The 24,707-nt window shown below is 41.5% G+C and overlaps 1 protein-coding gene across 1 annotated transcript in view; it reads left to right on the top strand.

The window, feature by feature from the left end:
* Nucleotides 1-643: 643 nt before the first annotated feature.
* Nucleotides 644-24,707, top strand: part of LOC121574975 (MAP kinase-activated protein kinase 3) — a 48,040-nt gene continuing 23,976 nt past the window's right edge. Inside the window, exons 1-3 of the mRNA XM_041887690.1 lie at nucleotides 644-1,458; nucleotides 17,145-17,284; nucleotides 19,048-19,112. Coding sequence (XP_041743624.1) covers nucleotides 1,162-1,458; nucleotides 17,145-17,284; nucleotides 19,048-19,112 — 502 coding nt within the window. The 5' untranslated portion in view covers nucleotides 644-1,161. The remainder of the gene's footprint in view (nucleotides 1,459-17,144; nucleotides 17,285-19,047; nucleotides 19,113-24,707) is intronic.

The following is a 24,707-nucleotide window of genomic DNA, read 5'->3' as shown; positions in this document are numbered from 1 at the left end:
CAATCCACTTTAAGACTCTATGCAAAGTTTAGTTCAGTCTGTATTTAGTCTCTATGCAATAAATGATATACTCTCAGATGTCAGATTAAGCTATACCGTCATACTATTTATGTTGGAATATGTGTTTAAAATGACTGCCAGAATGACAGTGTTTAGCTAAGCAGGTGATGTGGCCTGCTTCAGTTTTCAAGGATGTCCATCCCTGTCTCCTTACCCCCACCCCTCTCTCTATATATCTGTTTCTCTCTCCCTCGCTCTTGATCATCAGTTTTTTCCTTGCCACTCATTGATTTTTGCTTTTGGGGGGATTTAGGCCTGGATTATAATAAGCACTTTGATTACAAATCAGATGCATCACTCACCTGGGATGTCCTTGAACATTTTGACACACTTGTGCATGGTCTTGAAGTAGAGTTTGTTTAAAAGCAGATACATTTAAAAACAAAAATTAATGATACCACCTACTCTGACAGATTGCAGTTAGTCTAGGGGCATTTTTTTATTTGATTCCATTCAACCCTACCCTTCGGGCCTAGCTGTCCTAGTACAGACTACTAGTTATTTGCCGACAAATGTACTGCTCCTTTAAGAGAAAGCCAGTTGAGAAATTACTTGAGAAGAGGGTAATGCGTATGTAAGCTCCCCTCAGTCAGTAGCCCATGTGACAAAAGGACGTTGGAAAGTTACGAGGCCAGTTTAACCGAAGGCATCTGACCACAATTCTACTCTAGCCTATTCAGATCTGGACATGGTTATTGTGATTTTTTTACCCCGTGGATATGCATGATTATTGTATTGAACTTGAATTTAATAATTGGTTGAAGAAGATCAATAGGCTACTGTTGTGTATATACCGTAAAGTATTTTCCATTTTATTTTTTCCATTTCAGAAAAGTTTTAGTATAAAACCTTTTTAATAGTGGGACGTTTGACTCGTATGCTATTGTCTTTTAAATGTTTTAAACATCCCGAGGCACACAGGAACTGGCCACGAGTAAGTGAACACCGAATGCGCGCCCGTAGCGATGTCAAGGAGTCATTTCTGCTTGTTGTAAATTACTGGACAAGCGCGTCATTTCACTTGCAAAATCATATTAGCCTGTTGAGGTCCGTTTTTTAAAATCCTGGTTGACCACTCACGGACACATCATCTGTGTGACCATGCTACAAAATGGTAACGGTAAGGAGAAACCTTCTGAACCGCCGAAGGCTGAGCCAGAACCTGACTCCCCATCAGAACCTCAAACCGAGCAAGCCCCCACAGACAACGCGGCGCCGGCTGCACAGGAGGACACGGATTCCACGCACTTCACTATGCCCGTTTACCCCAAATTGGAGATAAAGCGTAACGCGGTGACAGACGAGTATAAGATCTCCAATCAGGTCCTTGGGTTGGGGATCAATGGGAAGGTTCTGGAATGCACCAATAAGAAAACTGGGGAGAAGTGCGCACTGAAGGTAATACCACCTATCCGTGGAAATAGCCTGTTACTCAGTTTGAGTCCTGATGCCATTTGGTGGTATTGGGCTCTTGCATAATATATCCCTAGTCAAGATCAAATCAACTAGAAAAACTAGGAACTTTGACATTCTGAGTTTTTCAAATTAGATTTCTCTCTCTGCCTCTACAAACTCATTGAACATGTGCGAAGCACTAGCATCATGACATTGTACATACGTATTCTATTGAGGAAAAGCAAGGAAGGGCCATGATGGTGTAATAGCACAGTAATTAACACGTGTGTGTGGTGTACCAGTATCCAGATGTGTGTGTAATGCATCTTCTACATATCTTTGTGTTTTTCTCTGTACGTGTGTGCGTGCGCTGGCAGTGGCATATGACCCTTGTGTAGGGTATCAGTTCCGGCGCTGACTCTGCACCTGGAAGATGGGCATGGGGGAAAATGTGATGGGCTGAGGCTCAGAACAAATGTGTTACTCTGGTCTTGATTTACACGTGTGTGGTTTGCATGTTTCATACACTATTCTGGTTGAGAGGCAACAAACTTGTGATCTGACCAAATAGAACCAACATCATTGGCATGATGCAAGATACTGTTATCCTGCTGAGCTAAAGACTAGGTTTTGCCCTTGAGCTCGTGGAACTCAAGTTTTTTCATCTCATACCACGCGCACACACATGTCAAATCAAAGTTTATTGGTCATGTACACTTTAGCAGATGTTATAGGGGGTGCAGCGAAATGCTTATATTACTAGCTCCTAACAATGCAGTAAAGTACACAAATAATACAAAAAATAAGGAAAAAAACAACAAATCAAGAAATGTAACTGATCCAATTAACAAGCCAAATAGCACTGTAACAGTAATCCAAATGCAGTCTATATGTATATACACCAGATTAATTTATACAAGATATACTAAGAATTACAGTGACTTGCGAAAGTATTCACCCCCCTTGGCATTTTTCCTATTTTGTTGCCTTACAACCTGGAATTAAAATGGATTTCTTGGGGGGTTTGTATCATTTAATTTACACAACATGCCTACCACTTTGAAGATGCAAAATATTTGTTATTGTGAAACAAACAAGAAGTAAGACAAAAAAACAGAAAACTTGAGCGTGCATAACTATTCCTTTTTCTTCTTTGTTGCATCTCTGATTAATGCCCTCCTTGCCTGGTCTGTGAGTTTTGGTGGGCGGCCCTCTCTTGGCAGGTTTGTTGTGGTGTCATATTCTTTCAATTTTTTTATAATGGATTTAATGGTGCTCCGTGGGATGTTCAAAGTTTCGGATATTTTTTTATAACCCAACCCTGATCTGTACTTCTCCACAACTTTGTCCCTGACCTGTTTAGAGAGCTCCTTGGTCTTCATGGTGCTGCTTGCTTGGTGGTGCCCCTTGCTTAGTGGTGTTGCAGACTCTGGGGCCTTTCAGAACAGGTGTATATAGACTGAGATCATGTGACAGATCATGTGAATCTTAGATTGCACACAGGTGGACTTTACTTAACTAATTATGTGACTTCTGAAGGTAATTGGTTGCACCAGATCTTATTTAGGGGCTTCATAGCAAAGGGGGTGAATACATATGCACGCACCACTTTTCCGTTATTTATTTTTTAGACATTTTTGAAACAAGTAATTTTTTTAATTTCACTTCACCAATTTGGACTATTTTGTGTATTACATGAAATCCAAATAAAAATCTATTTAAATTACAGGTTGTAATGCAACAAAATAGCAAAAACGCCATGGGGGATGAATACTTTTGCAAGGCACTGTATATGTACAACAGTAGATATATTAGAGTGAGCTATGTAAAGAATCCAGTATATAGATAAATATGGAGTGTGTATAAACAGTGTAACTAAAATGTAATGTACAGTCCTAGGAATATTAGGAACACATACACACGTGACACACACACACACAGACGTTGTTCTGGTCAAGCAATGGAAAGCTGTCACCTGGAAGTACAGGGCTACAGAGGGAGCGATTTACTGTCTAAAGCAGTTCAGCCGGATCATAATCCCCAAACCAGGGGCACAGAGTCTCACACACACAGGACAAGAGAGGGGTGGGGTCGGGATAAAATGATTGGATAGAGTACAGAATCAGAGAAGAGAGAGAGAGTCATTTTACAGGGGAGCAGAGTCTTATGTGTCCGAAATTGTCCTGAATTCAAATCAATCTTGTCATTCACATTCAATTATTAGAGGTTTCAGAGTTTGAGATAAAATACTGCAGAGTGCAATTAGTCAGGAAAACACAATTTGGCATGTGGATGCTGTGGATAATTAGTACTGAGCATGTTAAATTGGAGGACTGAATATTGGCCTGCTGCCTGACATTGTCTGCTATAGTTGCCTATAGCAGGTAAGAAGCTGTGTTGTAATAGTCTGGCTGACACCTAACTCAACGTCCTCCTGACTTCAGAGTCTGGAAAGGCTGTTTTTATGTTGTCGGCACGATGTGCCTTTTTACTGATTGGTTATCTTCTGTGTCTCTCACTCACACCCACATGGACAACCACACACAGCCCCCAAGCGCCGCCCCCTTCCAATACAACTGTTGGATTTTCAAATCCAAACAACGTAAGGTATTAACCCCCCAGATTAAATTTTTTTTTCTGACAAAAGAACCAATCAAATCAATGCATTCACAACGGACTCCTGTCCGACCAGTGTGTCACAGTTCTCCCTCTGCTGTGTACCATGTGAGGCGTGTCATCCAGGCTAGTGTTGTTTAGCCTTTTCATTGCAATCACAGCTGGGTGTCTCACCAGGTGCCTGATCATAACTCCCATAGTCAGAGAGGACCCGGAGCAGGTCACAGCAGTGTGGTTAAGGTTAGGGTTAGGTTTAAAATCAGATTTTAAGAAGATAAATTGTAGAAATAGGCAGCGTTTATGACTTTGTGGCTGTGGTAGCTAGTGACGACCAGGTCACAGTAACCAGGAACTACCCATGAAGTCACAGGGCAAAGCTGCCCTACTTGGGCTCTCACTCAGAACCCATTTACAAGCTTGTTTAAGGCTGGAGAACGAGAGAAGTTGAAATAATTTCAATATTGACTGCAGGGACACCACCACCCCACTGTATGCCAAATAAAACACAAAGTGTGACATGTGGATTGGAAAATATTCTGGCAGGCGTGTGGTGGAGTTTGTGATTGTACAGAAACCAGCCTCTCTGTTTATACAATAGTTATTCAACCTTCAGTTGCCTGGGTGAGCCTTGTGCATAAAGTATCACATTGACACTGCTGGTAATTTACAACTCGATTTCCCCTTTGTTTTTAATACAAGACAAACAGGCATAGAGAGAACGAGGCATGGGGGTGAAGGGCTGTCCAGCTCAGTCAGTTTTTAATTAAATCCACTCCTGAGCACTAAGTGTAATGGATGGGTATAGGTTTAATCCACTCTACTAGACCTGGAGTGAAGCCATCCTTTTAATCTAATTCAATTACAGCGATCAGGGTTCTCTCGTCTTGGACTTGCCTGGCTGCCAGCTCCAAGAATCAGTGTCTAGCCTGAAAAGACCCTGTGTTGTTCCATGAAGGAACTCCTAAGATTCCATTCGCTGTATGTTCCATTAGAACTTCTATTTGGCAGGTGAATGTTCCATTTTGGAACTCCCATTTCCTCCAGACAAACTTTTACTGCACTCTCTTCATAGCCAAGTTCTTCTTCTTTCAAATAGTTTTTAGATTAATCTCATAGTAGGGTTTTGCATCTATGTGGTTTTAGCTCACTGTTCAGTTTCTTCAGCTTCTGTTAATCTTTGTGGTTGTTCTTCTTATATTATAAGCCATTGGCAGGGTTTATGCAACTTCTTGGCAGGGTTAGCAGGGTTTTGGTCCATCTGTGTCCCACTTAAATTACTATGGTTTCGGTTCACTTGAAAGTGATCTGAGAATCTGTAGTGTGTAGCATAGTAAACCTACTAACCTGAACAGTGGCCCCAGCCCCAGGAAAGTCGGCCATGCCAATAAAAACTGTTAATCAGTCAGAGAGGAATGGTGGGATGATAAGCATTATAGATTAAACACGTGCTGTTCATGTGAATGTGTATTTCAGGATTATACCTGACTACATACCACAAAGAGGTATTACTATGAAGTACTATATTAGTAAAACGTAACAATGTCTACCTGTGTAGCCTACAGTATATGTAATTACTATATATTTGCAAAGATTTAGCTACATTTTGTTTCAAGTGGGATCTTATTTTCTCTTGAGTATCCTATAATGTTACTAATCTAATATCAGCAGTATCTCTTCATCTTAACATTCAGAAGACCTTCAGTATACACTGAGTGTACAAAACATTAGGAACACTACTCGTTCCATGACATAGACTGACCAGGTGAATCTAGGTGAAAGCTATGATCCCTTATTGATGTCAGTTGTTAAATCCACTTCAGTCAGTGTAGATGAAGGGGAGGAGACCGGTAAAGAATGATTTTTAAGCCTTGGGACAATTGAGACATGGATTATGTATGTGTGCCATTCAGAGGGTGAATGGGCAAGACAAAATATTTAACTGTCTTTGAACGGTGTATGGTAGTAGGTGCCAGGCGCACTGGTTTGAGTGTGTCAAGAACTGCAACACTGCTTGGTTTTTCACGCTCAACAGTTTTCCATGTGTATCAAGAAGGGTCCACCACTCAAAGGACATCCAGCCAACTTGACAAAACTTTGGGAAGCATTGGAATCAACATGGACCAGCATCCCTGTAGAACGCTTTCAACACCTTGTAGAGTCTGTTGAATGAATTTAGGCTGTTCTGATGGAAAAGGGGGGTGCACTGGGTTCCTAATGTTTTGTACACTCAGTGTACGTGTTAGCTTATTATCTTTTTAATTCCTGGAGTTACAGTTGTTCTTCACACTCCCTAACTACTTACTAGTCTACAACAGGATAAATCCTGCACTCTCACACTTAACTCTCCGCACTATTTACTTTTTCACTTTAATTACCTCTTTATTGGTTGAATAGAGACTTAGGGCTCTATTCAATCCGATTCATGGAAGTTCAGCGTTACAGTGTGATATACATTTAAAGGCAATGTTCCTGCGTTAGTGGAGACTGCATTCACGGTAAACGCTGCATATGTCGGCTAAATCGGAAATTACCTTTACATTTCTATCATGCAATCTGTAAACAGATTGAATAGAGCACTTATAAAGGCAAAGGTAGGTTAGACAAACTCTGTTACTGAGACACACAGACCAATGTCCAGACTGCTCTCAACCTTGAACAGTCTCTAAACTTCCTAATTTATATAAATGTGTAAAGCTTTGATGTTTTGCCAGTGTGTGAAAAGGTCTATGAAGTGAAAAGATGAGATTCTTAAATGGATATCAGGACACAATGCTCTGTTAAGAAGGGGCTGGGTCATTTAACCAGATTAAACCTTTGTCACTGCCGGGGCCTCAGCGGAGAAGGGTCTGATTGGTTTAGAGGAAGATGGGGGAGATTGTTGATTGGTTTAGAGAGGAATCAGGGACAGGTGTGTTTTTAGGTCCCATAGCATCTGCAGAGTGCCCAGATGATGTCACCTCACATTAGAAATGAGTCCATCTGAATATTAACTCAGTTTTGTGTGTGTGTCTGTGTGTGTTCTTGTGTGTGTGTCTTTTGTCTTTTTTTTTTCTTCTTTTTTTTTTAGGGGGTAAATCAGCTTTAATATTGCAGATAGATTGTAACTTCCATCAATGTAATTGTCTGCATCACTTCCAATCCCCCATATGTTTTTTTTTCTCGCATATATACATATATAGATATATATAGATATACACATACATATATACATACAGTGGGGAGAACAAGTATTTGATACACTGCCGATTTTGCAGGTTTTCCTACTTACAAAGCATGTAGAGGTCTGTAATTTTTTATCATAGGTACACTTCAACTGTGAGAGACGGAATCTAAAACAAAAATCCAGAAAATCACATTGTATGATTTGTAATTAATTAATTTGCATTTTATTGCATGACATAAGTATTTGATACATCAGAAAAGCAGAACTTAATATTTGGTACAGAAACCTTTGTTTGCAATTACAGAGATCATACGTTTCCTGTAGGTCTTGACCAGGTTTGCACACACTGCAGCAGGGATTTTGGCCCACTCCTCCATACAGACCTTCTCCAGATCCTTCAGGTTTTGGGGCTGTCGCTGGGCAATACGGACTTTCAGCTCCCTCCAAAGATTTTCTATTGGGTTCAGGTCTGGAGACTGGCTAGGCCACTCCAGAACCTTGAGATGCTTCTTACGGAGCCACTCCTTAGTTGCCCTGGCTGTGTGTTTTGGGTCATTGTCATGCTGGAAGACCCAGCCACGACCCATCTTCAATGCTCTTACTGAGGGAAGGAGGTTGTTGGCCAAGATCTCGCGATACATGGCCCCATCCATCCTCCCCTCAATACGGTGCAGTCGTCCTGTCCCCTTTGCAGAAAAGCATCCCCAAAGAATGATGTTTCCACCTCCATGCTTCACGGTTGGGATGGTGTTCTTGGGGTTGTACTCATCCTTCTTCTTCCTCCAAACACGGCGAGTGGAGAGTAGACCAAAAAGCTCTATTTTTGTCTCATCAGACCACATGACCTTCTCCCATTCCTCCTCTGGATCATCCAGATGGTCATTGGCAAACATCAGATGGGCCTGGACATGCGCTGGCTTGAGCAGGGGGTCCTTGCGTGCGCTGCAGGATTTTAATCCATGACGGCATAGTGTGTTACTAATGGTTTTCTTTGAGACTGTGGTCCCAGCTCTCTTCAGGTCATTGACCAGGTCCTGCCGTGTAGTTCTGGGCTGATCCCTCACCTTCCTCATGATCATTGATGCCCCACGAGGTGAGATCTTGCATGGAGCCCCAGACCGAGGGAGATTGACCGTCATCTTGAACTTCTTCCATTTTCTAATAATTGCGCCAACAGTTGTTGCCTTCTCACCAAGCTGCTTGCCTATTGTCCTGTAGCCCATCCCAGCCTTGTGCAGGTCTACAATTTTATCCCTGATGTCCTTACACAACTCTCTGGTCTTGGCCATTGTGGAGAGGTTGGAGTCTGTTTGATTGAGTGTGGACAGGTGTCTTTTATACAGGTAACGAGTTCAAACAGGTGCAGTTAATACAGGTAATGAGTGGAGAACAGGAGGGCTTCTTAAAGAAAAACTATCAGGTCTGTGAGAGCCGGAATTCTTACTGATTGGTAGGTGATCAAATACTTATGTCATGCAATAAAATGCAAATTAATTACTTAAAAATCATACAATGTGATTTTCTGGATTTTTGTTTTAGATTCCGTCTCTCACAGTTGAAGTGTACCTATGATAAAATACAGACCTCTACATGCTTTGTAAGTAGGAAAACCTGCAAAATCGGCAGTGTATCAAATACTTGTTCTCCCCACTGTACATACATATCCTTAAAAAAAAAATATATATATATATATCCCTTTATTACTTTCCAACCCCACCATCCCCTCCCTAATTGGAGTAAACTAGTGAACAACAATGCTTAGGCCTCTACTTCATGCTTATACATACTTTATACATTTTATGGACACAGTCAATAATTATATTTGTTTGTTTTTACTCCTGAACTTCCTCCGATCATTTTCATGATGTCCTTCTGGTATGCTTCTATATGCCATATCTTTCTAACTGTGCTCTTTCACAAAAGCTCATAATATATAACCTATATACTTATTATGGACACAGCATGTCTTACACTAGTTATCTTGTTGTTATTAGTTGTTGTTATTAGTCCCATCCTTCAGCTCCATTCAACACCTCCAATCTATCTCTTAACACCATCCATATTGGATTTCTATTTGCCATATATTTTTCAACTGTACTGTGATGTTTCACAAAAGTTCTGAACCTTTCTATTCTCATTGTTTCTACAGTTTGGAATTGAAAATAAACATATTTGCTAAAAGTATTATTATATTATTGATCGATTGACTATGACTTTTCAGATCACCCAGTAGTGCTATCTGCAGGGTCAGCTCCATGCAAATATTGCAATCCTTCAACCATTCCTGGACCTGTGTTCAGAAACAAGCTACAAATGGACAGTACCAAACAAATGATCTAATGATTCTGTCTCTTCACAGCCAAATCTGCAGAGCTGGGAAGATTGTATCCCCCATACAAATAACATTCTATTGGTAGGAAGAATTGTATATAATAATTTAAATTGAAAAATTCTAAGTTTTGAATCCGGCGTCGTTTTGCGTATCAGTTCATAAACACTTCATAAACACACCAGCTCTGCAGATTTGGCTGTGAAGAGACAGAATCATTAGATCATTTGCCATGGAATCGGTACGTAAAAAAATCTCTTCCCAACTATTTTGCAATCTACAGTGGGAGAACAAGTATTTGATACACTGCCGATTTTGCAGGTTTTCCTACTTACAAAGCATGTAGAGGTCTGTCATTTTTATCATAGGTACACTTCAACTGTGAGAGACAGAATCTAAAACAAAAATCCAGAAAATCACATTGTATGATTTTTAAGTAATTAATTTGCATTTTATTGCATGACATAAGTATTTGATACATCAGAAAAGCAGAACTTAATATTTGGTACAGAAACCTTTGTTTGCAATTACAGAGATCATACGTTTCCTGTAGGTCTTGACCAGGTTTGCACACACTGCAGCAGGGATTTTGGCCCACTCCTCCATACAGACTTTCTCCAGATCCTTCAGTTTTCGGGGCTGTCGCTGGGCAATACGGACTTTCAGCTCCCTCCAAAGATTTTCTATTGGGTTCAGGTCTGGAGACTGGCTAGGCCACTCCAGGACCTTGAGATGCTTCTTACGGAGCCACTCCTTAGTTGCCCTGGCTGTGTGTTTTGGGTCGTTGTCATGCTGGAAGACCCAGTCACGACCCATCTTCAGTGCTCTTACTGAGGGAAGGAGGATGTTGGCCAAGATCTCGCGATACATGGCCCCATCCATCCTCCCCTCAATACGGTGCAGTCGTCCTGTCCCCTTTACAGAAAAGCATCCCCAAAGAATGATGTTTCCACCTCCATGCTTCACGGTTGGGATGGTGTTCTTGGGGTTGTACTCATCCTTCTTCTTCCTCCAAACACGGCGAGTGGAGTTTAGACCAAAAAGCTCTATTTTTGTCTCATCAGACCACATGACCTTCTCCCATTCCTCCTCTAGATCATCCAGATGGTCATTGGCAAACTTCAGACGGGCCTGGACATGCGCTGGCTTGAGCAGGGGGACCTTGCGTGCGCTGCAGGATTTTAATCCATGACGGCGTAGTGTGTTACTAATGGTTTTCTTTGAGACTGTGGTCCCAGCTCTCTTCAGGTCATTGACCAGTCCTGCCGTGTAGTTCTAGGCTGATCCCTCACCTTCCTCATGATCATTGATGCCCCACGAGGTGAGATCTTGCATGGAGCCCCAGACCGAGGGTGATTGACCGTCATCTTGAACTTCTTCCATTTTCTAATAATTGCGCCAACAGTTGTTGCCTTCTCACCAAGCTGCTTGCCTATTGTCCTGTAGCCCATCCCAGCCTTGTGCAGGTCTACAATTTTATCCCTGATGTCCTTACACAACTCTCTGGTCTTGGCCATTGTGGAGAGGTTGGAATCTGTTTGATTGAGTGTGTGGACAGGTGTCTTTTATACAGGTAATGAGTTCAAACAGGTGCAGTTAATACAGGTAATGAGTGGAGAACAGGAGGGCTTCTTAAAGAAAAACTAACAGGTCTGTGAGAGCTGGAATTCTTACTGGTTGGTAGGTGATCAAATACTTATGTCATGCAATAAAATGCAAATTAATTACTTAAAAATCATACAATGTGATTTTTTGGATTTTTGTTTCTCACAGTTGAAGTGTACCTATGATAAAAATTACAGACCTCTACATGCTTTGTAAGTAGGAAAACCTGCAAAATCGGCAGTGTATCAAATACTTGTTCTCCCCACTGTATATGGGACGGCTGTCAATCTTTTGGTCCTTAAATGAAACTGGTAAACTTTTTTATTCATCACAATTTTATTTAACCAATTATGTTCTTTAATGCAAGGCCGACAGACAAGTTCCTTACTTTTTCCTCCTTCCACTTTCCTCTTCCATTTTTGCGGTAATGCTGCAATTATTTGGTTGTAATTTTGGGTAGAGCAGACATTTCCATATGTTTTTGTTAGCTGCATGTGCGACATAACTCTACCATTCCTACGGATAATATAAGTTACGAAGATTATACCTCTTTTAAACATTTTCTCAAAAAATAACATTTTTTTATCAATTAGTATATTTGAGTTTAACCACAATATTTGTTGCAATATTTGTTCTGTCATTTCTGGAGGATTAAATTGAAATTGCAACCAACTTTCTATGGCTTGTTTTAGAAATAGTGATATTTGGGAGATGATTTCCTTTTGAAATACCTGAAAGTGAGGGGTTGTAATCTGAATAAAGGGAAAAAGTCCCTTCTTGAACATTGGATGAGACAATTTTACTAATTTGCTAGAGAACCAGTTCGGATTTAAGTATAATTTTTGTATGACTGAAGCTTTCAGTGATAGGTCTAATGCTTTAATATTTAATAATTTCTGTCCTCCTAATTCATATTCATTATATACAGTGGGGGAAAAAAGTATTTAGTCAGCCACCAATTGTGCAAGTTCTCCCACTTAAAAAGATGAGAGAGGCCTGTAATTTTCATCATAGGTACAAAATGAGAAAAAAAAATCCAGAAAATCACATTGTAGGATTTTTAATGAATTTATTTGCAAATTATGGTGGAAAATAAGTATTTGGTCAATAACAAAAGTTTCTCAATACTTTGTTATATACCCTTTGTTGGCAATGACACAGGTCAAACGTTTTCTGTAAGTCTTCACAAGGTTTTCACACACTGTTGCTGGTATTTTGGCCCATTCCTCCATGCAGATCTCCTCTAGAGCAGTGATGTTTTGGGGCTGTCGCTGGGCAACACGGACTTTCAACTCCCTCCAAAGATTTTCTATGGGGTTGAGATCTGGAGACTGGCTAGGCCACTCCAGGACCTTGAAATGCTTCTTACGAAGCCACTCCTTCGTTGCCCGGGTGGTGTATTTGGGATCATTGTCATGCTGAAAGACCCAGCCACATTTCATCTTCAATGCCCTTGCTGATGGAAGGAGGTTTTCACTCAAAATCTCACGATACATGGCCCCATTCATTCTTTCCTTTACACGGATCAGTCGTCCTGGTCCCTTTGCAGAAAAACAGCCCCAAAGCATGATGTTTCCACCCCCATGCTTCACAGTAGGTATGGTGTTCTTTGGATGCAACTCAGCATTCTTTGTCCTCCAAACACAACGAGTTGAGCTTTTACCAAAAAGTTCTATTTTGGTTTCATCTGACCATATGACATTCTCCCAATCCTCTTCTGGATCATCCAAATGCACTCTAGCAAACGTCAGACGGGCCTGGACATGTACTGGCTTAAGCAGGGGGACACGTCTGGCACTGCAGGATTTGAGTCCCTGGCGGCGTAGTGTGTTACTGATGGTAGGCTTTGTTACTTTGGTCCCAGCTCTCTGCAGGTCATTCACTAGGTCCCCCCGTGTGGTTCTGGGACTTTTGCTCACCGTTCTTGTGATCATTTTGACCCCACGGGGTGAGATCTTGCGTGGAGCCCCAGATCGAGGGAGATTATCAGTGGTCTTGTATGTCTTCCATTTCCTAATAATTGCTCCCACAGTTGATTTCCTCAAACCAAGCTGCTTACCTATTGCAGATTCAGTCTTCCCAGCCTGGTGCAGGTCTACAATTTTGTTTCTGGTGTCCTTTGACAGCTCTTTGTTCTTGCCATAGTGGAGTTTGGAGTGTGACTGTTTGAGGTTGTGGACAGGTGTCTTTTATACTGATAACAAGTTCAAACAGGTGCCATTAATACAGGTAACGAGTGGAAGACAGAGGAGCCTCTTAAAGAAGAAGTTACAGGTATGTGAGAGCCAGAAATCTTGCTTGTTTGTAGGTGACCAAATACTTATTTTCCACCATAATTTGCTAATAAATTCATTAAAAATCCTACAATGTGATTTTCTGGAAATGTTTTTCTCAATTTGTCTGTCATAGTTGACGTGTACCTATGATGAAAATTACAGGCCTCTCTCATCTTTTTAAGTGGGAGAACTTGCACAATTGGTGGCTGACTAAATACTTTTTTCCCCCACTGTAAATAGGCCCGTTTAATTTTCTCATATAATTTAAAAAACTGTTCGCTAGGCGTAGGCAAGACCATAAGCAAATAGGTAAACTGGGATAATACTAAAGAGTTAATCAGTGTGATTTTTCCACAAATTGACAGGTATTTACCTTTCCATGGTAGCAAGATCTTATCTATTTTTGCTAACTTTCTAATAAATTTTTTTGGAGTGAGATCATTTATTTCATTTGGGATATGTATTCCGAGTATATCCATATCACCATCAGACCATTTTATTGGTAAACTACATGGTAATGTAAATGTTCTATTTTTTAGTGATCCAATACGTAATATAGTACATTTATCATAATTTGGTTGTAATCCAGAGAGGTTAGAAAATGTATCTAGATCCTCTATGAGGCTGTGGAGGGATTCAAGTTGTGGATTTAAAAGAAAACATGAATCATCAGCGTACAATGACACCTTTGTTTTTAAGGCCTGGATTTCTAATCCCTTGATATTATTGTAGGATCTGATTTTAATAGCTAACATCTCGATGGCAATAATAAATAGATATGCCGATAGTGGACAACCTTGTTTCACTCCTCTTGACAGTTTAAAACTTTCTGAGAAATAGACATTATTTACTATTTTACACCTAGGGTTACTATAAATGATTTTAACCCAATTTATAAGAGATTGTCCAAAATTGATATGCTCCAGGCATTTATATATAAACCCCAGTCGTACTTTATCAAATGCCTTTTCGAAGTCTGCTATGAATAGTAGGCCTGGCTTCCCAGATTTTTCATAGTGTTCTATTGTTTCCAGTACTTGCCTTATATTATCTCCAATGTATCGCCCATGTAAAAAACCTGTCTGATTAGAATGTATAATGTCCGACAATACCTTTTTAATTCTATGCACTATACATTTTGCTAGAATTTTTGCATCACAACACTGAAGTGTAAGAGGCCGCCAATTTTTTTAATGGACTGGATCTTTATATTTTCCACTTGTATCCTGTTTCAGTAATAATGAAATCAGGCCTTCTTCTTGAGTTTCTGATAATCTACCATTTACATAGGAGTGGTTAAAACATGCTAATAACGGTCCTCTGAGTATATCAAAAAAGGTTTGGTATACCTCGACTGGTATGCCATCCCAACCCTAGCGTTTTCCCGGACTTAAAGTCTTTAATTGCATCCAGAAGTTCCTCCTCTGTAATTTCACCTTCACTTTCTGTATGGCTGTTAATTTTACATTATCAATAAAAAAAAAACTCTACAATTTGCTTCAGTTAGAGGAGATGGAGGCGACTGAAACGAAAACATATGCTTAAAGTACTTTGTTTCCTCCTTCAAAATATAATTTGGTGAATCATGGGTGACTACGTCATTTGTAACCAGTTTCAATAAATTATTTTTGGTAGCATTCCTATGTTGAAGATTAAAAAATAATTTGGTGCATTTTTCCCCATATTCCATCCAGTTTGCTTTATTTTTTATAATATATTACACTTGATCTTTCTTGAATAAGTTTCTCCATTTATTTTAGTTTTTCCTCTAATTTATTCTGAGCCTCTATGTTACAGTTTTTATTACTATCTATCAGTTCTGTTAGACCTTCTATTTCCTTTGTTAGTGTGGACTCTTTTGACCTAAATTGCTTTTGTTTTCGAGATGAGTACTGAATTGCATGGCCTCTAAAGGCACATTTAAAGGTGTCCCATGCAATAAGGGGATTTGCTGTACCTATGTTATGTCGGAAAAAATCAGTTATAAATTCCTCTGTCCTAGTTAAAAACAAGTTATCATCCAATAGGCTTTGATTAAATTTCCAATATCCTCGCCCACGTGGAAATTCAGTAAGAGTAATGTATATGCCAATTATATGATTGTCCGACCGCATCCTGTCCCCTATCAATACTTTTTAAACTTTTGGTGCCAAAGAGAATGACATAAGAAAGTAGTCAAGACGACTAGCTTGATTGAGTCTCCGCCATGTATATCTCACTAGATCAGGATATTTAAGGATATTTACTTTCTGTACTGTTAACATTCACTTCCTGTCATTTTCCCTCGCATTGCTAGTCCCATTGTTTAGAATTCTTCCTCATTTATGCAAAGACTTATGGGATATTAGAACCCTCTTGTCCTAACCTGTATATTTTTGACCAAGCAATAAGGTATCCAAGACTCACTCTCACATGCTCCCCAGATACTGGACAGAAGTAAGGACCACTCTTTTAGGGATACCCTGGATACTGTGGGTTGTGAGGTTAAGTTAAACAGAAATCAGTTAAAGAGGCCAACGGAAGTCCTTCGCTTCCACTTTCAACACACTCCCCTGCAACAAAAGGGGAAGGACTTCCTCTTTAAAAATACACACACACTCATTAATGATAAAGAAAACATGCCTAAGCACATGCATACTCTAAACACACACATAAAAACACAGACTCATTCACAATATAAATATGCATCTAACCAGAAACGAAGAATCACTTATTATTTTGGGTGAAATTGATATAAAACCTAGTTCCTACTTCCTATAGTAACATTGTAAATCTTCAAAAAGGGTTGATGACTGTTTTGGTTAAAGTTTTAACTGTGTATTTTATTAACTACTCTAAACAACACGTGCCTGCCTTGGCCACTCATAGGCCATTCAGGTTGGATGGATGATGCAATGAAGATGTGATGAGAGCTTGTCTCTTAGGACCAAATCCTAACTTTTACCCACTTTTCCTGTGTTAAAAAAAGTAATGAATTGTTCAGTGAGAGAGTCAGGTTGCCGGTTATGACTTCTGTAATCGAATGAGACCTTTAAGTCCGTTTATAGCCAGTCATTCTAAAACCACAACTGTCTAGATGAAACTCCATCTCCAACCGCAAGAGACATGTACAGTAGCTTCCACATTTCTCACCATCCACGTTATCATATAATTGAATCTGTAAAAGGTGTGTTAGAGAGTGTGTAAGGTTGTGGTAAAGGATGAGTGGTGGCCAGACTGTCTGTGTTGTGTTCTGTTCTCAGCTGCAGCTCTGTGACTGGGCTGGTCTTGAATCCAGCAGGAGCCCACTCTGTCACTGTCAGCACCCAAAAATATCCTCTGATGAAAGACAGGTGCTATGTCAAGGCCTACCATGCCTCCTACTGTGTGCGTGTGTGTGCGTGCATGCGCGTATGTGCGCATGTGTTATGTCTATTTCAAGTCAAGGTTTGTGTGTGTGCAATGACTTAAACAGGCCCCCTAACATTAAAAAAAACATTTTTAGTAATTTAGCAGACGCTCTTATCCAGAGCGACTTACAGTTAGTGAGTGCATACATATTTTTTTCATACTGGTCCCCCGTGGGAAACGAACCCACAACCCTGGCGTTGCAAACGCCATGCTCTACCAACTGAGCTACACAGGACTTGTATGGTAGGGAACTGAAAGAGGGAAAAAATAAAATTCCTACCCCACCTCTTCCTGTTTCTCTCTCTCTCAGATTCTCTATGACAGTCCCAAGGCGAGGCTGGAGGTTGAGCTACACTGGCGGGTGTCGGGGGGACCTTACATCGTTCGCATTCTCAGTCTGTACGAGAACATGCATCATGGAAAGAAGTGCCTGCTCATCATCATGGAATGGTAGGATCCTGTCCTGTCATCTCTTTTACCCAGAATCCTCTGCTCTCTGTGGGAATACAAGTCATATTTCTCTGTCCTCAGCCACTGGCCATAAACTAATGAAATATTACTAGTCCCTCATAGCTTCTCTCTGACACCATTAGGCTTGATGGAAAGCTCACTCACTTGGCCTTGGTATGTCTATGCAGGCCAAGTATGTGGCAGGCCTGGGCCATGGCTGGGACTCTACTTGTGCCTCACAGATCACCTCAGGCTCTCAGTACAAAATAATTACACCCGACTCTCTTGATATACTGTAGTATTCGCTCATCCTCCAGTCAAGTGCCAAGGAAATAAAGAATATATGGTATGTGGAATTTTAAACACGACAGAAGAGATACTGTTTAGATACTGACAATGATTTCCCTTGAGGTGCATTTTCAGACACATGGGAGTATAGTGCACTGACCAGTCGTAGACAGGGTGCCTGACGGTTCAGAGCTGAGTTGAGGGTGTGTGACGTGTTTGTTCTCTGTAAAGTAATCTCTCTTTGTGGTCAGCTGTTTCCTTTCTCAGAGAGGGTCAGAGGAGAGCAGCAGCTCAGCTCAGCTAGCGTAATGAAGGAGAATAGTCGGTAACTGAGTTGGACATGGATGTTGGATTTGGACTTGGCTCTCTCTCTTACTCACTTCCTCCTTACTCACTCTTTCTATCTCTCACATACACACACACACACACACACACACACACACACACACACACACACACACACACACACACACACACACACACACACACACACACACACACACACACACTCTCTCTCAAAAGATCATACAGTGAGTGTACAAAACACTGGGAACACCTGCTCTTTCCACCACATAGACTGACCGGGTGAATCCAGGTGAAAGCAATGATCCCTTAATGATGTCACTTATTAAATCCATTTCAATCAGTGTAGATGAAGGTGAGGAGACAAGTCAAATAAGGATGTTTAATCCTTGAGACAATTGAGACATGGATTGTGAATGTGTGCCATTCAGAGGGTGAATGGGCAAGAAAAAATATTTAAGTGCCTTTGAATAGGGTATGGTAGTAGGTGCCAGGCGCATCGGTTTGAGTGTGTCAAGAACTACAACGCTGCTGGGTTTTTCATGCTCAACAGTTTCCTGTGTGTATCAAAAATGGTCCACCACCCAAAGGACATCCAGGCAACTTGACACAACTGTGGAAAGCATTGGACTCAACATGGGCCAGCATCCCTTTGGAACGCTTTTGACACCTTGTAGAGTCCATGCCCTGACAAATTTATGCTGTTCTGAGGGCAAAGGGGGGTGCTACTCAATATTAGGAAGGTGTTCCTAGTGTTTTGTACACTCAGTGTATAAACAATGCTTTCCACATAACAGAGAGTGATTCACAGTGTTTTTCTAAAGACAGAGATCTTGAAGGAGGGTAGAGGAGTTACAGTGTGTATGGATTTCTGAATGTCAGTGTGTGTTTATGTGTATAATGTGTATAAAGACAGAGGGGGAGATGAAGTGCATGGCAGACTGTTCTTTTCCCAGGCTAACGTTATCCCACTAACATCATGCTGATCAAGAGTGCTCCTAAATGGTTCCCGCTTTCACTGTAATATTTTATGGCTTTTTATTGACGTAGCAGAGTTTATCTTGTAGAAACATTTATAATGTAGGAGAGTGATAAGCAGTGTTGTTTTTAGAATGATAACTCCATGACAGCGTCTCAATATTAACTCAATGTGTGCGTTTCTCTGGTTCCAGTATGCAAGGGGGAGAACTGTTTAGCCGGATCCAGGCCAGAGGGGACCAGGCTTTCACTGAGAGAGGTAAGGGGGCTCAGAGGGAAGGGGGCCGGGGAAGGAGGACTGGGCTACATGTTTCTGGGAATGGACATACTATACAGTGCCTTGCAAAAGTATTCATCCCCCTTGGCGTTTTTCCTATTTTTGTTGCATTACAACCTGTAATTTAAATGGATTTTTATTTGGATTTCATGTAATGGACATACACAAAATAGTCCAAATTGGTGAAGTGAAATGAATAAAATAACTTGTTTCAAAGAATTCTAAAAAATAAATAACGGAAAAGTGGTGCATGCATATGTATTCACCCCCTTTGCTATGAAGCCACTAAATAAGATCTGGTGCAACCAGTTACCTTCAGAAGTCACATAATTAGTTAAATAAAGTCCACCTGTGTGCAATCTAAGTGTCACATGATCTGTCACATGATCTCAGTATATATACACCTGTTCTGAAAGGCCCCAGAGTCTGCAACACCACTAAGCAAGGGGCACCACTAAGCAAGTGGCACCATGAAGACCAAGGAGCTCTTCAAACAGGTCAGGGACAATGTTGTGGAGAAGTACAGATCAGGGTTGGGTTATAAAAAAATATCCGAAACGTTGAACATCCCACGGAGCACCATTAAATCTATTATAAAAAAATTGAAAGAATATGGCACCACAACAAACCTGCCAAGAGAGGACCGCCCACCAAAACTCACGGACCAGGCAAGGAGGGCATTAATCAGAGAGGCAACAAAGAGACCAAAGATAAGCCTGAAGGAGCTGCAAAGCTCCACAGCGGAGATTGGAGTATCTGTCCATAGGACCACTTTAAGCCGTACACTCCACAGAGCTGAGCTTTATGGAAAAGCCATTGCTTAAAGAAAACAATAAGCAAACACGTGTTCGCCAAAAGGCATGTGGGAGACTCCCCAAACATATGGAAGAAGGTACTCTGGTCAGATGAGAGTACTTTTTGGCCATCAAGGAAAATGCTATGTCTGGCGCAAACCCAACACCTCTCATCACCCCGAGAACACCATCCTCAGAGTGAAGCATGGTGGTGGCAGCATCATGCTGTGGGGATGTTTTGTATCGGCAGGGACTGGGAATCTGGTCATAATTGAAGGAATGATGGATGCCGCTAAATACAGGGAAATTCTTGAGGGAAACCTGTTTCAGTCTTCCAGAGATTTGAGACTGGGACGGAGGTTCACATTCCAGCAGGACAAAGACCCTAAGCATACTGCTAAAGCAACATTCAAGTGGTTTAAGGGGAAACATTGAAATGTCTTGGAATGCCCTAGTCAAAGCCCAGACCTCAATCCAATTGAGAATCTGTGGTATGACTTAAAGATTGCTATACACCAGCGGAACCCATCCAACTTGAAGGAGCTGGAGCAGTTTTGCCTTGAAGAATGGGCAAAAATCCCAGTGGCTAGATGTGCCAAGCTTATAGAGACATACCCCAAGAGACTTGCAGCTGTAATTGCTGCAAAAGGTGGCTCTACAAAGTATTGATTTTGGGGGGGGTGAATAGTTATGCACGCTCAAGTCATGTTTCTTGTTTGTTTCACAATAAAAACATATTTTGCATCTTCAAAGTGGTAGGCATGTTGTGTAAATCAAATTATACAAACCCCCCAAAAATCCATTTTAATTCCAGGTTGTAAGGCAACAAAATAGGAAAAATGCCAAGGGGGGTGAATACTTTCGGAAGCCACTGTATATGTGTGACCCCTCTTTCTTCAGGCAGCTTTGTTCTGACTTTAACTAGGCTAGTACTGATAGTACTGAACCTGGGTTCTATCTATTTATATACAGTGGGGAAAAAAAGTATTTTGTCAGCCACCAATTGTGCAAGTTCTCCCACTTAAAAAGATGAGAGAGGCCTGTAATTTTCATCATAGGTACACGTCAACTATGACAGACAAAATGAGGAAAAAAAATCCAGAAAATCACATTGTAGGATTTTTAATGAATTTATTTGCAAATTATGGTGGAAAATAAGTATTTGGTCAATAACAAAAGTTTCTCAATACTTTGTTATATACCCTTTGTTGGCAATGACACAGGTCAAACGTTTTCTGTAAGTCTTCACAAGGTTTTCACACACTGTTGCTGGTATTTTGGCCCATTCCTCCATGCAGATCTCCTCTAGAGCAGTGATGTTTTGGGGCTGTCGCTGGGCAACACAGACTTTCAACTCCCTCCAAAGATTTTCTATGGGGGTTGAGATCTGGAGACTGGCTAGGCCACTCCAGGACCTTGAAATGCTTCTTACGAAGCCACTCCTTCGTTGCCCGGGCGGTGTGTTTGGGATCATTGTCATGCTGAAAGACCCAGCCACGTTTCATCTTCAATGCCCTTGCTGATGGAAGGAGGTTTTCACTCAAAATCTCACGATACATGGCCCCATTCATTCTTTCCTTTACACGGATCAGTCGTCCTGGTCCCTTTGCAGAAAAAACAGCCCCAAAGCATGATGTTTCCACCCCCATGCTTCACAGTAGGTTTGGTGTTCTTTGGATGCAACTCAGCATTCTTTGTCCTCCAAACACGACGAGTTGAGTTTTTACCAAAAAGTTCTATTTTGGTTTCATCTGACCATATGACATTCTCCCAATCCTCTTCTGGATCATCCAAATGCACTCTAGCAAACTTCAGACGGGCCTGGACATGGCTTAAGCAGGGGGACACGTCTGGCACTGCAGGATTTGAGTCCCTGGCGGCGTAGTGTGTTACTGATGGTAGGCTTTGTTACTTTGGTCCCAGCTCTCTGCAGGTCATTCACTAGGTCCCCCCGTGTGGTTCTGGGATTTTTGCTCACCGTTCTTGTGATCATTTTGACCCCACGGGGTGAGATCTTGCGTGGAGCCCCAGATCGAGGGAGATTATCAGTGGTCTTGTATGTCTTCCATTTCCTAATAATTGCTCCCACAGTTGATTTCTTCAAACCAAGCTGCTTACCTATTGCAGATTCAGTCTTCCCAGCCTGGTGCAGGTCTACAATTTTGTTTCTGGTGTCCTTTGACAGCTCTTTGGTCTTGGCCATAGTGGAGTTTGGAGTGTGACTGTTTGAGGTTGTGGACAGGTGTCTTTTATACTGATAACGCTTCCGCATCGCTTCCGCATTGTCTCCGTGCTGCTGTGCTGTTTGTTGCTACTTGGCTACCTGCCAAACTATTCACGTTTTACTTTTAATAAACGTTTAATCAATCTCTGTGTTCAACAAATTTACCAACTTTTTAGTTTTGTCCTCACTCATCTTTTTTCGTTAAACTTTTTCACCCCGGACGTTTTATCCCGAGACAGAAGAGTCATTTTCCTGTGCGTTTTAGCTGCCAATTTTACTTTATTTTCCATCGCAACTTTTTTCCCTTATTCAACTTTTTTCACCCGGACGCTTTATCTGGACATGGTTCGTCAACATCTTCAACAGCCGAAGCTAAGTAGTAACATTAACATGATGTCTTCTAATTGCAGTCGCTGTACTCATAATATACAGGAGAACGATCGCCTTGCGGCGAGAATAGCTGTGCTACAAGCCCAGCTTCAGACGCAATCGTTAGGCAAGGGTAATTTCAGTGTAGGAAAGGAAGAAACAGCGTCTGTGCCACCAGTAAGTACAGACAGTAACGTTAGTATAAATCCCCCCGCACAGTCCCCGCAGCCGGACAACTTTCTCATGGCTTCTGGAGGGAAATACTGTTGGAATGCTCAACCGGTGTCGCTCATTCAGCCGACAGAAACCTTCAACCGGTTTTCCCCATTATGTAGCGAGTCGGAGTCTGAGTCTGAGTCTTCTCTTGTCTCTACTCCTCCCGCTACGGGTCTGAGACGCCGAAGGCTCCCACCATTAGCTCTGACAAATTGAAAACCCTAGTCATTGGCGACTCCATTACCCGCAGTATTAGACTTAAAACGAATCACCCAGCGATCATACACTGTTTACCAGGGGGCAGGGCTACCGACGTTAAGGCTAATCTAAAGATGGTGCTGGCTAAAGCTAAAACTGGCGAGTGTAGAGAGTATAGAGATATTGTTATCCACGTCGGCACCAACGATGTTAGGATGAAACAGTCAGAGGTCACCAAGTGCAACATAGCTTCAGTGTGTAAATTAGCTAGAAAGATGTGTCGGCATCGAGTAATTGTCTCTGGCCCCTCCCAGTTAGGGGAAGTGACGAGCTCTACAGCAGAGTCTCAGCACTCAATCGCTGGTTGAAAACTGTTTTCTGCCCCTCCCAAAAGATAACATTTGTGGATAATTGGCCCCTCTTTCTGGGACTCACCCACAAACAGGACCAAGCCTGACCTGCTGAGGAGTGACGGACTCCATCCTAGCTGGAGGGGTGCTCTCCCTCTTATCTACAAACATAGATAGGGCTCTAACTCCTCTAGCCCCACAGTGAAATAGGGTGCAGGCCAGGCAGCAGGCTGTTAGCCAACCTGCCAGCTTAGTGGAGTCTGCCAATAGCATAGTCAGTGTAGTCAGCTCAGCCATACCCATTGAGACTGTGTCTGTGCCTCGACCTAGGTTGGGCAAAACTAAACATGGCGGTGTTCACCCTAGCAATCTTATTAGGATAAAGACCTCCTCCATTCCTGCCATTATTGAAAGAGATCGTGATACCTCACATCTCAAAATAGGGTTACTTAATGTTAGATCCCTCACTTCAAAGGCAGTCATAGTCAATGAACTAATCACTGATCATAATCTTGATGTGATTGGCCTGACTGAAACATGGCTTAAGCCTGATGAATTTGCTGTGTTAAATGAGGCCTCACCTCCTGGTTACACTAGTGACCATATTCCCGTGCATCCCGCAAGAGCGGAGGTGTTGCTAACATTTACGATAGCAAATTTCAATTTACAAAAAAAAAATGGCGTTTTCATCTTTTGAGCTTCTAGTCATGAAATCTATGCAGCCTACTCAATCACTTTTTATAGCTACTGTTTACAGGCCTCCTGGGCCATATACAGCGTTCCTCTCTGAGTTTCCTGAATTCCTATCAGACCTTGTAGTCATAGCAGATCATATTCTAATTTTTGGTGATTTTAATATTCACATGGAGAAGTCCACAGACCCACTCCAAAAGTCTTTCGGAGCCATCATCGACTCAGTGGGTTTTGTCCAACATGTCTCTGGACCTACTCACTGCCACAGTCATACTCTGGACCTAGTTTTGTCCCATGGAATAAATGTTGTAGATCTTAATGTTTTTCCACAAAATCCTGGACTATCGGACCACCATTTTATTACGTTTGCAATCGCAACAAATAATCTGCTCAGACCCCAACCAAGGAGCATCAAAAGTCGTGCTATAAATTCTCAGACAACACAAAAATTCCTTGATGCCCTTTCCAGACTCCTTCTGCCTACCCAAGGATGTCAGAGGACAAAAATCAGTTAACCACTTAACTGAGGAACTCAATTTAACCTTGCGCAATACCCTAGATGCAGTTGCACCCCTAAAAACGAAAAACATTTGTCATAAGAAACTAGCTCCCTGGTATACAGAAAATACCCGAGCTTTGAAGCAAGCTTCCAGGAAATTGGAACGGAAATGGCGCCACACCAAACTGGAAGTCTTCCGACTAGCTTGGAAAGACAGTACCGTGCAGTACCGAA

The sequence above is a fragment of the Coregonus clupeaformis genome, chromosome 10 (genome assembly GCF_020615455.1).
Source record: "Coregonus clupeaformis isolate EN_2021a chromosome 10, ASM2061545v1, whole genome shotgun sequence".
NCBI classification, from domain to species: domain Eukaryota; kingdom Metazoa; phylum Chordata; class Actinopteri; order Salmoniformes; family Salmonidae; genus Coregonus; species Coregonus clupeaformis.
Note: the sequence above shows the minus strand (reverse complement) of the source record. Positions and strands in the feature narration are given on the sequence as shown.